Raw genomic sequence first — 16,456 nt, forward strand, 5'->3', positions numbered from 1 at the left:
AGCTTCCCCAAACCTAGTCAATGACTAAACCACTTTCTAAGGATTTGCTTGTTCTGGGCAAATGTGGTCTTTTATAACTGTTTTTTTTTTTTTTTTTTCACCTAGCATGGTGATCCTTAATGTTCATAATAGCAAATACTTCTGAGTTCTTATTAGCACTTTTATGCATTAATTCATTGAATTCTGATACCCCGTGAAGAACAACTTTATTCTCAGATAAACTGGGGCACAGAGAAGTAGAAGTAAGTTGCCAGATAGCACCACTAGAAGGTGATTGAAGCAAAGGGCATCTGGGAGGCTCAGGCGGTTGAGCGTCTGACTCTAATTTTGGCTCAGGTCAGATCTCATGGTTTGTGGGATTGAGCCCCATGTCGGGCTCTGCATTGACAGCACAGAGCCTGCTTGGGATTCTCTCTGCCCCTTTTTCTCTGCCCCTTCCACACTCAGGTGTGCTGCACTCTCTCTCTCAAAATAAATAAAACAAAAAAAAAAAAAAAGAAAGTGATTGAGGGAGGTTTCACAGCAAGCCTGTATTCTTAATTATTATCTCAGTGTTGCCTCCCAAATTACAGTTCCTTTAAGGTTGTGAGGTTAAAGTCTGTATGCGTTGTCAGAGATTTTCGTATCCAAAGCATTGGCCAACTATATATAGGCTAGAAAGTGAAAGTGCTTTATTTAAATGCTCTTGTAAATGTCTGACTTCTTCCTTTTATTCCAGGATGGCCCAGCTACTGTCCTCACTTCTGTGAAGAAGAAAGTGAAGAATGTAGGGATTTTTCTAAAGGTAGGAAGAAGAAAAACAAGTGGTGTAGGAAGTTTGGTACTGTGAAAAGGCTAACGTAATAGTGGCTAAAAAGGTTAAAACCGGAATTGCTGATTATGATGTTTTTCCCCCAAAGAATGAGGATGAAGAAGAGGAAGAGGAGGAGAAAGATGAAGCCGAGGACCTGTTGGGAAGAGGTTCTCGGGCAGCACTGCTTACAGAGAGAACACGAGTGAGTTTGAGGTTTTAATCCACACTGATCTTTCTCTGTCCTTTGGCTCCCAGTTGGGGCACGTCTGGAGGACTGGCAGTTCTGCTGACTTGGGTGTGTCCCCTTCTAGAACGAGATGACCGCGGAAGAGAAGCGGAGAGCGCATCAAAAGGAACTGGCAGCTCAGCTCAACGAGGAAGCAAAGAGGCGACTAACTGAACAGAAAGGGGAGCAACAGATTCAAAAGTAAGAGTTTGTGTTGGGCAGTGAGGTTGTCTTAGATTTGCATGTGATTTGTAGCAATTCCTCAAAAAATGTTTTTATTCCCACTCCAGAGCTCGCAAATCTAACGTGTCCTATAAAAACCCATCTTTGATGCCTAAGGAACCACATATTCGGGAAATGAAGATCTATATTGACAAGAAATATGAGACCGTGATAATGCCTGTGTTCGGTATCGCGACACCTTTTCACATTGCCACAATCAAGGTAACGAACATCAAGTCAGGTTCCATCCAGACTGGTTCTGAAACTACGAGTTGTGCTTTCCATAGAGTTTTTTCCGACTGCACCGTCTCTCCTTCAGACGTCACCCTTCTCACTTTGCTAATCCCTGCTCTCCTCTCTCCTGCTAACACTCTCCTTCCTTTCCAGGTTGCACTTGGTTAGAGAGTTCAGTGATTTCCTTAGTCTAGAAATACAATTTGCATTAAGCATTTATTTTAATTATTATTTTTAATATAATTTGTCAGGTTGGTTTCCATATAACACTCAGTGCTCAACCCAATGAGTGCCCTCCTCCAAGCCCATCACCCATTTTCCCCCTTTACTCCACTCCCATCGGCCCTCAGTTTGTTCTCAGTATTTAAGAGTCTCTTGTGGTTTGCCTCCCTCCCTCTCTCTTTCACCTTCCCCTCCCCATGGTCTTCTGTTAAGTTTCTCAAGATCCACATACAAGTGAGAATGTATGGTATCTGTCCTTCTCTGCCTGACTTATTTCACTCAGCATAACACCCTTAAGTTCCATCCACGTTGCTACAACTGGCCAGATTTCATTCTTATTGCCATGTAGTATTCCATTGTGTATATAAACCATGTCTTCTTGAATTCATTCATCAGTTGATGGACACTTAGGCTCTTTCCATGATTTGGCTATTGTTGCAAGTGCTGCTGTGAACATTGGGGTACATGTGCCCCTATGCATCAGCATTCCTGTATCTCGGGTAAATTCCTAGCAGTGCTATTGCTGGGTCATATTTTTATTTTATTTTTTCTTACAGGGAGAGAGGATGAATGGGGAGGAAGGGCAGGGAAGGGGAGAGAGAGAGAGAATGAATGAATATGAATCTCCAGCAGGCTCCACGCTTAGTGTGGAGCCTGACACAAGGCTTGATCCCATGACTCTGGGATCATGACCTGAGCCAAAATCAAGAGTTAGACATTCAACTAAGCCACCCAGGCGCCACCAAGCATTAAGCATTTTTTAACATGTAGTTGGACATGTGATTCAGGGTACTCTGAGATGTCAGTGATTCTTTTGGAAGCACACATTTCATCATTAAAAAAAAGTAAGTTAAACGTAGTTTATAGATCTCAAAGGTTTATAGGCTAGGTTTAGCAGTTAGCTCCTAACTCCTAACTTATTTTTAACATCTCTATAACTACTAACCTTCACTTTGGAAAGAAACCCGTTTGCTTAGTTTGTTAATGCTTTCCTTTTCTTTGAGCAGAATATAAGCATGTCAGTGGAAGGAGATTATACTTACTTGCGAATCAACTTCTATTGCCCAGGCAGTGCTCTGGGCAGGAATGAGGGCAACATCTTTCCTAACCCAGAAGCCACTTTCGTCAAGGAAATGTGAGTCCCCAGGAAAACAGCCATCCCCACATCCTGGATGGTTGGAGTGGTACTCTGAGAAACATTTCATTATGCTTTGTACTGTTTTGATGGTGGAACCCAATTTAGAGTCCTCATGAATGTATGTTAGACTAATTACACATGTTTTGCAGTAGAATCATAAATAGGGAAATGTGGAGTCTTTTCCTTCATGGTGTGGAATGGGATAATTGGCTATGTCAGATTTGAAAAATAAGTATGGTTTCCCACCCAGTGGATTAGCCATTTAAAACATGCTGTGGTGTTTTTTTGTTTTTTTTTTTTAATATTTTATTTTTGAGAGAGAGAGAGAGACAGCATGAGCAGGGGAGGGTCAGAGAGAGAGGGAGACACAGAATCCGAAGCAGGCTCCAGGCTCTGAGCTACCTGTCAGCACAGAGCCCGACGCGGGCCTCGAACCCACGAATCGTGAGATCATGACCTGAGCCGAAGTCGGACGCCCAACCGACTGAGCCACTCAGGCACCCCTAAAACATGCTGTGTTTAAGAGAGAAGAAAGGGGGATGTTTTTCAGCTTTCCAGACAAAGATACTTATGTAAGTTCTGGCTTCCTCTGTTTAACAGCACGTACCGAGCTTCAAATATGAAGGCACCTGGAGAACAGACTGTACCTGCCTTGAACCTCCAGAATGCTTTCCGAATTATAAAAGAAGTACAGAAGCGTTATAAGACCCGGGAAGCAGAGGAGAAGGAGAAAGAGGTGAGCCTGGACACCAGCAAAGCACCACTGTGCAAAAGGATATATGTGGGTTTGGGGGACACACAGAGATACATGAGGATTCACATTAATTCTTGTTCTGCTTAGGGCATTGTGAAACAAGACTCCCTAGTGATCAATCTAAACCGGAGCAATCCCAAACTGAAAGATCTATACATTCGCCCAAACATTGCCCAGAAGAGGATGCAGGGTTCTCTGGAGGCACACGTCAATGGTATGGATGATCTCTCACATGTCTGGGCCTTGTCTCTGGGGCACATCTGTAGAAATGACAGATGGCTAATACAGCATGTCAGGGAAATGCTGGAAGGAATCTACGTGCATTGCTGTACGGGCACAAGGAAGGGAAAGCTCTGTGTAGTGTTCTGTGACCCTGTTCCAATCAGCCAGAAAAGATGTGAAGTCTTCTGGCCTTACGTCATGGCTGCTTGATGCTTAGCTCCTTCCTTTGTTTTCCCCCAGGTTTCCGCTTCACATCTGTTCGAGGAGACAAAGTGGATATTCTGTACAATAACATCAAGCACGCTTTGTTTCAGCCGTGCGATGGAGAAATGATTATTGTCTTGCACTTTCACCTCAAGGTACACTTTGATTTACTAGCTGTCAGATCGTGGGCAAGATCTTTCTTTTATTCTTTTCTTTTAAAATAGTGACAAATGGGGACATGGGTGGTTCAGTTGGTTAAGCATCCAACTCTTGATTTCGGCTCAGATCATGATCTCACGGATAGCCTGCTTGGGATTCTTTTTCCCTGTCTGTCTTCCCCTCTCCCTCTTGTGCATGCACACATGCTCTCTCTCAAAATATATAAACTTTAAACAAGTGATGCGTAATACCACCTATCACAGAAAATGAAGAGGGTAAAATTAGATAATGTTTATAAAGTCCACAGTGTCTGAAATCATGTATGTTTCTTTGGTTTGCTACATAATGACCACCAAAACATAGGTTTTTTTCCAGATTCCTGTCTCTGAAATAAAAAAATGTTTCAGACCGTTTATTTTTGGCATTATTTCCAAAGTCCATTCTAATAAATAGGAGTACTTTTAAAAATTCATATGCTCTCACATTCCCAAGTGTCATGATGACACCAGGGATGGTTTAGTTATTTTTACATAGATGCTGTGGTATCCAGGGTAGATAGTATTTGTATTTCATGTTGTTTGTTGTGATCTTGCCTCTTTGTTGTATAGCCTGAGTCTTCTGACTTCTTTCTCATTCTTTGCCCTCCGCGCCCCCAGAATGCCATCATGTTCGGGAAGAAGAGGCACACAGATGTGCAGTTCTACACAGAAGTGGGAGAGATCACCACGGACTTGGGGAAACATCAGCATATGCATGACCGAGATGACCTCTACGCTGAGCAGGTCTGTGAGATTTAGGACTTTAATTGCAGGGTATTGAGGTAGCTTGTGGTTCAGATCTGAGCTCAGTAGTTGTATTTTGTAAATAACCCCTGCACCTGTCTGCAGAACAGCTCAAAGTATGCGTGGGGATGGTATAGTGCAGGGCCTTATCGGGCAGGCTTCCGTTGCAGACTCAGTTGTGCAATTAGTGGTGTAGTGGCCTGGGGTAAATTACGTACTGGCATCACAGGAATGAGAATTAAGGACCATAAGAGTACTTCAGGCTTTTTGAATGGATGTACTATTAACAACTGAAGTGATAGCTATAGCTAATTAGAATTTTTTTTTCCTCTACAGATGGAACGAGAAATGAGGCACAAACTGAAAACAGCCTTTAAAAATTTCATTGAGAAAGTAGAGGCTCTAACTAAAGAGGAACTGGAATTTGAAGTGCCTTTTAGGGACCTGGGGTAACATATCTCTTCTTTTTGGCCTGAAGGGTCATCTGCCTGTTAGAAAAAGTGTTAAATAATAATTTAACGTCACAGGTCATGTCCTTTTTCCTTTGATTGAAAAACCTTGAGACGTCCATTCTCTCATGACCATGTTTAGGCTGGGGTGAGAGGCTTCCCCTGTAACTGTCTCCAGTGAGTGTGCTGCAGCTGGGTTTGCAGCAGGAAAAGGAAAGTGTATTGTGGCAACAGGTTTCCCTTGCAGTGGGCCCCGTCTTATGTGAGTCTTTCTCTCACTTTTTCAGATTTAATGGAGCTCCTTACAGGAGTACCTGCCTCCTTCAGCCCACTAGTAGTGCGCTTGTAAACGCCACAGAGTGGGTGAGTATTTCTTCCCTTCTTTTAGTAAGAAAATTGTTAGAGAAAAGAAAGGGTGGGTGTTTTGAAAACCAAGTCTTTTACTATTTCTGAAGATTTTCTTAGAACTTACTGAACACATGATTCTTTAAAAGTCTAAATAGTTTTTTTAAAGTTTTTTCATAGTTTCCTTATATTTATTCTCCTTGAGGAAAGATCTTGATCTTGCAAATCCTTTTACTGAGACTTTTCAGTACATCGCATTGCTTTTAGTCTTTCCTAAAAAGCAGTAGTGATTTTTAGATCCTGAAAGTATTTGCAAATGCTCGCACTTTAGGGGGCTTATGTCATAGTGATCCCATTTGTCCCTGACAGCCACCTTTTGTGGTGACCTTGGATGAAGTGGAGCTGATTCACTTCGAGCGGGTTCAGTTTCACCTGAAGAACTTCGATATGGTGATAGTCTACAAGGACTACAGCAAAAAAGTGACGATGATCAACGCCATTCCGGTAGCCTCCCTAGACCCCATCAAGGAATGGCTGAAGTAAGTCCGTCTGCCCACACTCTCCCATTTACCCCTTGAGCCCTCAATTCCAGAGTGTAAGCATGGTATATTGTGTATAAAACCTGCTGGTGGACTTCAGGGAGGAAACTGCCTTTGGGTTGAGTTATAGCCCAGGACTTAGACCTCTAATAGATAGTCATTAACTTCTTCCTGAATACTTACCATATCTACATCCATATCTACACACTTCAGCTATAAAAGAATATCTCACAGAAGTACCAGAATTCCAATAAACAGGGAGATGTTATTCTCTAGGTACAGGGTGAGGCTTGGGTAACAGTGAGTATAGTTTGCTCTGCACTCCACACACCCCTGCCATTACCTGTGAAGAGGAAGTGCTGAAATGTCACTCTCCTTTTAAGAGGTGGGGTGAGAGAACTTAGAAATAAATTGTGAGAAGGATGCAAATTTATGGTTTTCCTGAGGATTTTCCTAAGAAATTTGCAGGTAGGTGATAATAATATCACAAATCTGTGTTGTAAATATGACTTTTTTTTATTCTTTTCAAATTTTACGTAATTTCTAGTTATTTAACATACAGTCTAATACTGGAGTCAGGAATAAAATGCAGTGATTCATCACTTACATATAATACCCAGGGCTCATCCCAATAAGTGCCTTCCTTAGAACCCATCACCCATCCCTCACTCACCTCCCTCCATCAACCCTGTTTGTTCTCTAAGAGTCTCTCATGGTTTGTTTCCCTCTATACCTTCATCTGTTTTGTTTCTTAAATTCCACTTAGTGAAATCATTCAGTATTTTTCTCTGACTTACTTTGCTTAGCATAGTCACTCTAGCTCCATCCATGTCATTGCAAAATGGCAAGATTTCATCATTTTTGATGGCTGAGTACTAGTCCATTGTGTGTGTATACATACATATGCATCTTGATCCATCCATCAGTCGATGGACATTTGGGCTCTCTCCATAGTTTGGCTATTGTTGATAATGTTGCTGTAAACATCCGGGTGCATGTACCCATTTGAATCTGTATCCTTGTATCCTCTGAGTAAATACCTAATAGTGTGATTGCTGGATTATAGGATATGTCTATTTTTAACTTTCTGAGGAACCTCCGTAGTATTCTCCAGACTGGCTGCACCAGTTTGCATTCCCACCAACAGTGCAAGAGGGTTCTCCTTTCTCCACATTCTCACCAATATCTGTTGTTTCCTGTGTTGTTAAGTTTAGCCATTCAGACAGATGTGAGGTAGTATCTCATCATGGTTTTAATTTGTATTTCCTTGATGAGTGACGTTGAGTATCTTTTCATGTGTCTTTTGGCCATCTGATTTCTTTGGAAAAGTGTATATTCATGTCTTCTGCCCATTTCTTATGTATATGATTTTTTAAAAATCAGTATTAAGGCAAAATCTACATGTAATAAAATTCACCAATTTATATGATCTGATGAGTACTAATAAATGTATACAGTCTCGAATCTACCATCATCATCAGGATGTAGAATGCTTCTTCACTCCTAAAAGTTCCTCATATACCTTTATGTAAATCAGTCCCCTCCCCGTAATCCTATCCCTGGTCTCTATCACTATGTGGTTTGTGTCTTATAGGATTTCATATAAATGGAATCATACAGTATCTTGGTACCTTGCATCTTTCACTTAGCATAATGCTTTTGAAATTTATCCAGGTTGTTGAGTGCATCAGTACTGTATTCTTTTCTTTTACTGAGGAGTATTCCAGTGCATGGATATTCCATACTTCATTTACCCATTTACCACTTAATAGAAATCTTAGTTGTTTCCACTTGGGGGTTCTTAGGAATAGCTGCTATAAATCTTGCATACAGGTCTTTGTGTAAACATAAGTTTTCATTTATTCAGATGACCTAAGTGTGGCCCTGCCAGGTCGCACGGTTTGTGGTAAAGTCTGTATGTTGAACTTTGTAAGAAACTATCAAATCATATTTTCTGGAAAACCTGCAGTATATAAGAGCTATAATTGCTGTGCATTTTAGTCAACACTTGGTTTTGTCTGTCTTTTTATTTTTTTACTTTTTTGAGAGGAAGGGTAGGAGGGCTCAAGAGAAAATCTTAAACAGGCTCCACACCCAGCTCAGTGTCTTGTGCGGGCCTTGACCTCACAATTTTGAGAACATGACCTGAGCCAAAATCAGGAGTTGTTTTCTCAACTGACTGAACCACCCAGGCACCCCTTGTCTCTTTTTAAAGTTGGCCCATGGTCCTTATAGTAGGTGTGGAGTGCTGCCTTTGTTGTGGCTTCACTTTGCATTTCCATGATGACTGATGTGGAGCCTTTGGGTCATTCTGTATCCTTGAGGAAGTATCTTCCTAGTTTTCACCCATGTTAAAAAACAGATTGCTTGTCTGAGTAGTCAGAATTCTTTCAAATGGTTATAAATCCTCCATCAGATAGACGTTTTGCACATGTTTTCTTGCAGTAGATTCTGTGCTTTTTCATTTCTCAAATGTCTGAAAAACTGGAAGTGTAAAATTCTCATGAAGTCTGTTTGATCTACTTTTTCTTTTGTAATTTCTGTTTTTTAGATCTTGTTTAATAAATTGACTAACCCAAAATCATAAAAATTTTCTGGTTTCTTCTAGAGTTTTATAGATTGAGTTCTTAGATTTAGGTCTGTGATCCATTTTGAGTTAATTTTGTACTGTAGTGTAAGGGTCAAATACTTTGCCCAAATATAGCCAATTATTCTAGTATCATTTGTGAAGAGATTGTCCAATAGTTACTGAATTACCTTGGCATCTTTGTTTAAAAAAAAAAAAGCTGTCAACCAAGTAGGAGAGGGTGTGGTTCTGGATGCTGTTCTGTTGCATTGGCATATATGTGTCCTTACATCACTGTAACAATTATTGTAGCTTTATACTAAGTAAGTCTTGAAATCATGTAGTGTAAGTCTTCTGATTTTGTTCCTTTTCAGAAGTGGCTATGTTACTTTGACCAGTCTACGTAAAGGTTAGAATCATCTCTTGTCTGTCAGCAAACTGGTCTTTTTAATCTATCAACTTTCATATTTGTACAGTTTATAATGGTTTCCCCTTTCATTCCTAATATTGATAATGTATTTCCTCTTTTTGTTGGTCAGTCTGCTTAGTGGTTTAATTCTGTGGATTTTTTTTTCATTATTATGAAATGTCCTTCTTATTCCCTATAATAGTCCTCGTTTCAAAATCTACTTGGTATGATACTATTATGGACTTGAAGCTTTATTTTGGTTGGTGTTAACATGTCTTTTTTTCATTCCTTTATGTTTAAAGGGGCTTTCTTGGAGACAACATATATTTGGGTTTCACTTTTTTTAATCTATTCTGAGAATTTTTACTTTTAACTGGATTGGTGAAAACAGACCATTTGCATTTAATGTTAACTATCAGTATGCTTGGGTTTAAATCTACCATATTGCTGTTTGTTTTCGTATGTGTTTGTTGCTTTTTCCTCTTTTTATGCCTTCTTTTGGATTATTTTTATGTTTATTTTTGAGAAAGAGAGCTTAAGGGGGCGGGTGGGTGCAGAGAGAGAGGAAGACACAGAATCTGAAGCAGGCTCCAGGCTCCCAGCTGTCAGCACAGAGCCTGATGTGGGGCTCAAACTCAGGAACCTTGAGATCATGACCAGAGCCGAAGTCGGACGCTTAACCAATTGAGCCATCCAGGCGCCTGTTTTGGGTTTTTTTAATGAATATCGTGCATTGGGCTTCTTAGATCTTAGATCATCACATCCCCAAATGTTCTGGCCATTATTCTTCAACTATTTTTGCTCTTTCCTCAATACCCTCCCTTTTTTTCCCTCAGACTAATTACACAAATTTCATTTCTTCACTTCTCAGCATCTTCAAGTTTCTCTCGTCTTAAACATTTCGAGCATGTTTTATAATAGCTTTTTTTAACATCATTATCTGATATTTCTATCTACCATCTTTGTATTTACTTGAACTGTTTCTATTGTTTGACTTTTTCTTCTGCCCTTTTGCATGTCTGATAATTTGTGATTGACTGCCAAACATTGTGACTACACATTTTGGAGTGCTAGGTTTTATTTTTATTTTCAAAATGTGTATTTCTTTCTTTTGAGAGAGAGCGCATGAGCAGGGGAGGGTCAGAGATGAGTCCCAAGCAAGTTTTATGCTGTTAGTATGGAGCCTAATGCAGGGCTCAAACCCATGAACCATGAGATCGTGACCTGAGCCGAAACCAAGAGTCAGACACTCAACCTACTGAGCTATCCAGATGCCCCAAGTTTTTTTTTTTTTTTTTTTTTAATTCATTCTGAGAGTGAGTGAGTGAATCCCAAACAGGCTCCACGCTCAGTGCAGAGCCCAACACAGGTCTCCAACTCATGACCAGGAGATCATGACCTGAGCCAAAATCAAGAGTCAGACACTTAACCAGCTGAGCCACCCAGGCATGCTGGGTGCTAAGCTTTTAATTTTTTTTCTAGATTTCCTTCTAGGATATGTTTAAGTGCCTTGGATACCACTTCATCTTTCAAAATTTGTTCTCAAAGTCATAGTGCTGGTTCAGACCAGCTTTTAGTCTAGGACTAATCTGCCCACCTCTGAGGCAGTACTCTTCTAAGGACTGATTCCCTGTGTGTTGTAAGGTCTTTCTGATTCCCTGTGTGTTATAAGGTCTTTCTGTTAAAGCTGGTAGGAACAGGCACTATTCCCTGTTCGGTGTGAGATCTGGGAATTGTGTGGCCTACTGCTTTCCGGTGCTGCTTTGCTGAGCTCTGGTTAATTTCCTCTCATGTCTGTGCAGATCAGTTCTTGGCCACAGTCTGAAAGGGATCCCTCTGCAGATCTCCAGAGGTTTTTCTGTCATTCTTCCCTCCAGTACTCGTGGCTTCAAAAATTCTAGCTGTCCCAGCATTCCCAACTCCTTCTCTTTCTCTTCGGTTCTGATTGGGTTCCCCTCGCTGCATAGCAGCCTGGGAACTGCCTCCAGGCAGAAAACTAGGGCACTTATAAAACAAAACCCTGTACATTTCCTCCTTTAGGGGATTATAGTCCTATGCTTTTTTCTTCTTATCCAGTGTTTGAAAGCTGTTTTATATTTCTAGTTATTTAAAGTGAAAAGGTAAATGAAGTTCTTGTTATTCCATCCGTCATGGTGAGATGTGGATGTTACCGTGTATTTGATGAGGCTTATGATGGATTCGGGGCAGTGGTTCTCAAGTTTTGTGAAGCTTTCTTCCTGTGATCCTCACTATTGTCATTTCTTTGTGGGTGTTTTTGGTTTTTTTCATTTCCCTCTTCCTTCCCACCCACTTGAATTGACTGAGCCCTCCTTAACAGAAGTGGATAAAAGAAAGTCGTTTGAGGGGCACCTGGGTGGCCCAGGTCACGATCTCACATTTCATGAGTTCAAGTCCTGTTTTGGGCTCTGCGCCGAGAGCTCAGAGCCTGGAGCCTGCTTCAGATTCTGTCTTTCTCAAAAATAAACAAAGTCATTTGAACATCTTGTTAACAGGGCACTTTACTAAACAAACAAAAACTTATTCCTACCTTCAGATACCCTTGCATCAAATAAACAATACATAAGCAAGCAGTGGAAGATTGAGGAGGGAAAGCGAGGGTTAACTTGTCTTTTCTTAACTGCAGTCATATAAGTGATCAGAGCTGAAAAGTAAGAACCAGAGAAGTGGTTATGGGTTGAGACTACTTGCAAATAAGGGTGGAATCAGAAAGGGGAAAGCTAGTGATTCTCCTCAGATAGGTGAGGAGAAAAGGCTAAAAGGAGGAACAGGGAAATTGGTGCTTAAGAAAGAAAATGGAAAACCAGGAGATGCTGCACTTTGTTGGAAGGACAAAGCTTGCTTCAGTTGGAATGCTGCTCTATCGTGAGGGCTGGTCTTTGGGAGTCCATATATCAGCCTTTTGGGTCTGGTCTAGTGGCACAGTGCAGAGAATGTCTGCTCTCATATAAGAGAAACTTATCTGTGTCCTCTGAGCAAGAGGACACAGTGCATTCTTGGAAAATACGGAGGATTGGTTTTGACTCCTAATGTCCTGTCTCTTAGTTCCTGTGACCTAAAGTACACAGAAGGAGTACAGTCCCTCAACTGGACTAAGATCATGAAGACCATTGTTGATGACCCTGAGGGCTTCTTCGAACAAGGTGGCTGGTCTTTCCTAGAACCTGAGGGTGAGGTGCGTGAGTGTGGTGTTTCTTTTCCGGTACATAGCGTTGCCCATTACCATTTGGGCTGCTAGGAAATGCTAAAAAAGTAGTATGTGCGGGACCAGATAGGAGCTGAGTACTACTGTATTGTTCTCCAAGTTAGTTTTCCAGGTAGCTGATATTGGAGACTGGTAGCCACTGAGATTTCTTTGAAATTATAAAATTGTTCTTTTAAGGAGTCTCTAATGGTTCTCCCACCTCTACATAATGCATTATTTCCAAGAGTATCTCTGGTTAATTTTCCTGGGCAAGGAAGAATGAAGTGCATCTTTAAGAAATACAAAATAGATATTTAGTAATGGCATCCTCCTAGTAATTGTAAATTCGTCCTTTTACTTCTTGGTTTTTTGGTTTTCTTTTTTTAATGTAAGATAGAAATAATGTTGGGGTGCTAGGTGGGTTGAATTTGAAGGTCAAAGAAAGAACCGAGTAAATAGTATTATGCTAACTGTAAATCACCAGGGAAGTGATGCTGAGGAAGGGGATTCAGAGTCTGAAATCGAAGATGAGACTTTCAATCCTTCAGAAGATGACTATGAAGAGGAGGAGGAAGATAGTGATGAAGATTATTCATCAGAAGCTGAAGAATCGGGTTAGTCCCTCTAGGGAAAATTTTTCATGGCTTTCTAATTTGATACCATTTTTGGACCCCATAAAGGAGGGAAGAGTTGTGTCATTCCATTCCTAATGACTAATGCTTAAATCAATTTTATTCCAGACTATTCCAAGGAATCATTGGGCAGTGAAGAAGAGAGTGGAAAGGATTGGGATGAACTGGAGGAAGAAGCCCGAAAAGGTAAATTTTTTGTTGTTTTGTTTTTAAGGCACAAATTTCTAATGGATTTTAGTATTTTGAGATTTTTTTGACTAAGAAAAGTACCAAAAGAACACTATAAAACTGATGGGGAGCAGTAGCTACGAATTCATCAACCAGAGGATCAAACGAGTTCTGGAACATGTCCATACTTTCCAAGTCAGTCTTCCTCTGCTCACACCCACAGTGGGCCCGTGGCTGTGACAGCCACATAGTCTTGGAAGGCTCCAGAATTAGGCTATTCAGTTTCCAAGTCTAAGTCCTATAATAGTCTAACTCTCTGGGCCTCTTCCAGGTTAGGAAGGTTTTTGTAATAGTAATTCAGTTACTCTGAAACTAAATGCTAGATAGAGGCTAACGGTGAAAGGGAAGTATTATCTACTAGACCCCAAGCACCGGGATCCATACCTTGCATAGCTTACCTTATTTAATCCAAAACAATTTTCCGTTGTATATACAATATAAACCAAGGCTCAGGGAAGTTTAAAACAGAACTTAAGTTAGACTCCAGAGGGCATTTCCTGTGTTATTTCATGCTATTAAGTACTATTAGGTACCAGAGCTCACCTGTAGCTAACTAGTAATGCCTCTTTCTCCTGTTCAGCGGACCGTGAAAGTCGTTACGAGGAAGAAGAAGAACAGAGTCGAAGCATGAGCCGGAAGAGGAAGGCATCTGTGCACAGCTCAGGCCGTGGCTCTAACCGTGGTTCCAGACACAGCTCTGCACCCCCCAAGAAAAAGAGGAAGTAACTTCTGAACTCTGGTCCTCAGCTCCATTCTTTATCCAGCCAACCCCTACAAATTTTACATGACATAGAAACTGTATTTTTCCTTTTTTTTCCTTTTGAAGTTTTGCCATTGTGTTTATGGGTTTAGGGGGCCATTTGTGTGGACCAATCTACTCGGGGAATTCCAAGCCCCCCAGGACACCTGCCAGTGGCCCCATCCAGATGGCAAGGGAGGAGGTGTTCTTGAAGAAGGGCAGAGGCTTCCGCTGTTGATAAATACCGTTTCATTCCTCTCTTCCTGTCACCTTCCGCCAGGACATCGGTGGCTTCTGACATCCTACTCTTTGATGTCTCAAAGCTGTGTTTCCAAGGCATTGGTACGAGGTGACCCCTACCTGCCTGTACCATGGTTCTTGACCGGCAGATTCAGTCCTCCATCCTGCCCCACTGCCATGACCTTCCTCACATCTCTCTTAAGTTCCATCTTTGCAGTGCTCAAGAAAATGTTCTTGGAGTTTGCCGATAGTTGTGATAAACCGTACAGTTGAGCTAGTCGGGCAGATCAGGCCGGTACCTCCGTCTGAGTTTTCTTGCCTGTTTGCCTTGTGCAGATAGAGGTGTTTCTGCTGCCTTGGAAGACGAGACACAGGGACACTCCCCGGCTTGGTTTCATCCTCCTTACAAATTGACACAGGTACAATGGTAGAAGCAAAGTCACCTCAGGTCCTTTTCTGACGTGTCTGAGGAAGAATGGTCGTGCCTCACCACACTGCTTCTAGTGAAATCTAGAAGGAGGCTCAGAGGAATCCACACTTAGATCTGGAAGGGGCGGGTCATGCCTTGGGCCTAGAATACCCTGATGAGAAAAGAGAAGAGGAAGGGAGGCACGTCTACAACACAGCCTCTCGTCACTGCTGCTCCTTATTTTTACTTGTCTTGCATTGTCCTGTATTTATCACAGTTTCTGTTGAACAGCTTTTTAAGTATTTGGGGAGTTTATCTTGCCACCCTCCCCCTCCTGGTTCTCTGTACCCACCTGACCCGCTGCAGTTCCTCCTGTGTTCTGTGACCGTAAGAGAAGAGGGGGGGAGGGGTCTCGGATTTTGTTTGTTTGTTTGTTTGTTTTCTCCTTAGCAGTAGGACTTGATATTTTCAATTTTGGAAGAACTAAAAGATAAATAAACTGTGGTTTTTTTTGTTGTTGTTTTGTTTTTGTAAATTTACCTTTTGTGACCATCCTTTTGCACAGTTCCTGAGAGCAGGTCCCTTCTCACCTGAGAGCGCGCTAAGACGTTAGAGAATAATAGTGAGGATCACAAAAATTAACTTTGACTGTTCTAAGCTTTCATTATTAGGTAGAGACACCAGACATCACAGTAAACCAAATTAGTTTATAAGAGAATTTTTACTATGGTTCCTCAGAGAGTTTAGAATGGACTAGTCCTTGCTCCATCACGAAAACTTAACTTGTGTCATCTCCTTGTAAATGGCATGGAGGGCAGCAGCAGCTTGAAGGGACACTTTCAGCCTTCCTATCCGGGTGGCCTGATCTTCAGGGCTGACAACTGTTGGGAAAGGAAAAGGCAACCTGTCAGATGGCAGCATCAGTCAACTAAAAAGCACTTAAATACCTGCCATGTGCCGTGTTAGGTGATGGCAGTACTAACGTCCCTCCTCTCGGGACTCAGCCTCGTGGAGGGAAGGGAGGGCAAGGCCCTCCCAGCACAGTACAGTGTGGGTGTGGGAGGGGCTGTGATGAAACTCAAGGTACCTTGGGGACACACAGAAGCAGCACCTACCCCAGCGTGGAGGGATTGGAACGGGTTGCCTGAACAGGGTCCAGAAAGTCAGATCTGAGCACAGGACAAGACATGAGAACGCGGGGAGTTCGGAAAGCTGAGAAGAGAGGCAGGAGTGAAGCTGCGTAGGTGAGCAGGGGCCCGGCCATAAAGGCCTATCTTCTGAGGAACATGGTTTTAATGGAAGTGTCCTAGAAGTGATTTTTATTTAAGTTCTAGTTCTCACCATTATTTGGAGAATATAATTGGGAGCCTGAGTATATCAGGGAGGGTAGTTATGAGGTGGTTGTAGCAATTCAGGAGAGAAGTGAAGGGGTTGAAGTATAATGGGATGGAGAGGTACATACAGATTCAGAACATTTAAGAGGTAAAAATAGGGGCGCCTGGGTGGCTCGGTCCATTAAGCGTCTGACTATTTCAGCTCAAGTCATGATCCCACAGTTTGTGGGTTCTAGTTCAGTGTCGGGCTCTGTGCTGACAGCAGCGCCTGCTTGGGGTTCTCTCTCCCTCTCCCCCACTCATGCTCTCTTGTGTGTGCTTGTTCTCAAACTAAATTTTTTTAAATTTTTTAATGTTTATTCTTAGAGAGGGAGAGCGGGGGGGGGGGGGGGGGGGGGGGGGGGGGGG

At 41.9% G+C, this 16,456-nt stretch overlaps 2 protein-coding genes across 5 annotated transcripts in view; one reads left to right on the forward strand and one right to left on the reverse strand.

Annotated features, from left to right (window-relative positions):
• Positions 1–15,184, forward strand: part of SUPT16H (SPT16 homolog, facilitates chromatin remodeling subunit) — a 40,654-nt gene extending 25,470 nt beyond the window's left edge. The window contains exons 11-26 of the mRNA XM_039245229.1: positions 719–784; positions 900–995; positions 1,105–1,220; positions 1,310–1,463; positions 2,705–2,832; positions 3,436–3,571; positions 3,677–3,803; positions 4,052–4,170; positions 4,831–4,956; positions 5,293–5,405; positions 5,693–5,768; positions 6,120–6,289; positions 12,328–12,457; positions 12,951–13,080; positions 13,207–13,284; positions 13,907–15,184. Coding sequence (XP_039101160.1) covers positions 719–784; positions 900–995; positions 1,105–1,220; positions 1,310–1,463; positions 2,705–2,832; positions 3,436–3,571; positions 3,677–3,803; positions 4,052–4,170; positions 4,831–4,956; positions 5,293–5,405; positions 5,693–5,768; positions 6,120–6,289; positions 12,328–12,457; positions 12,951–13,080; positions 13,207–13,284; positions 13,907–14,052 — 1,911 coding nt within the window. The 3' untranslated portion in view covers positions 14,053–15,184. The remainder of the gene's footprint in view (positions 1–718; positions 785–899; positions 996–1,104; positions 1,221–1,309; positions 1,464–2,704; positions 2,833–3,435; positions 3,572–3,676; positions 3,804–4,051; positions 4,171–4,830; positions 4,957–5,292; positions 5,406–5,692; positions 5,769–6,119; positions 6,290–12,327; positions 12,458–12,950; positions 13,081–13,206; positions 13,285–13,906) is intronic.
• Positions 15,185–15,416: 232 nt separating this feature from the next.
• Positions 15,417–16,456, reverse strand: part of RPGRIP1 (RPGR interacting protein 1) — an 85,643-nt gene continuing 84,603 nt past the window's right edge. For all 4 annotated transcript variants that reach the window (XM_039245257.1, XM_039245256.1, XM_039245255.1 and 1 more), the window contains one exon: positions 15,417–15,595. In XM_039245257.1, the coding sequence (XP_039101188.1) occupies positions 15,483–15,595 (113 nt within the window). In that variant the 3' untranslated portion in view covers positions 15,417–15,482. The remainder of the gene's footprint in view (positions 15,596–16,456) is intronic.

Source organism: Hyaena hyaena, unplaced genomic scaffold, assembly GCF_003009895.1.
Source record: "Hyaena hyaena isolate Hyena2069 unplaced genomic scaffold, ASM300989v1 scaffold_256, whole genome shotgun sequence".
Classification (NCBI taxonomy): Eukaryota; Metazoa; Chordata; class Mammalia; order Carnivora; family Hyaenidae; genus Hyaena; species Hyaena hyaena.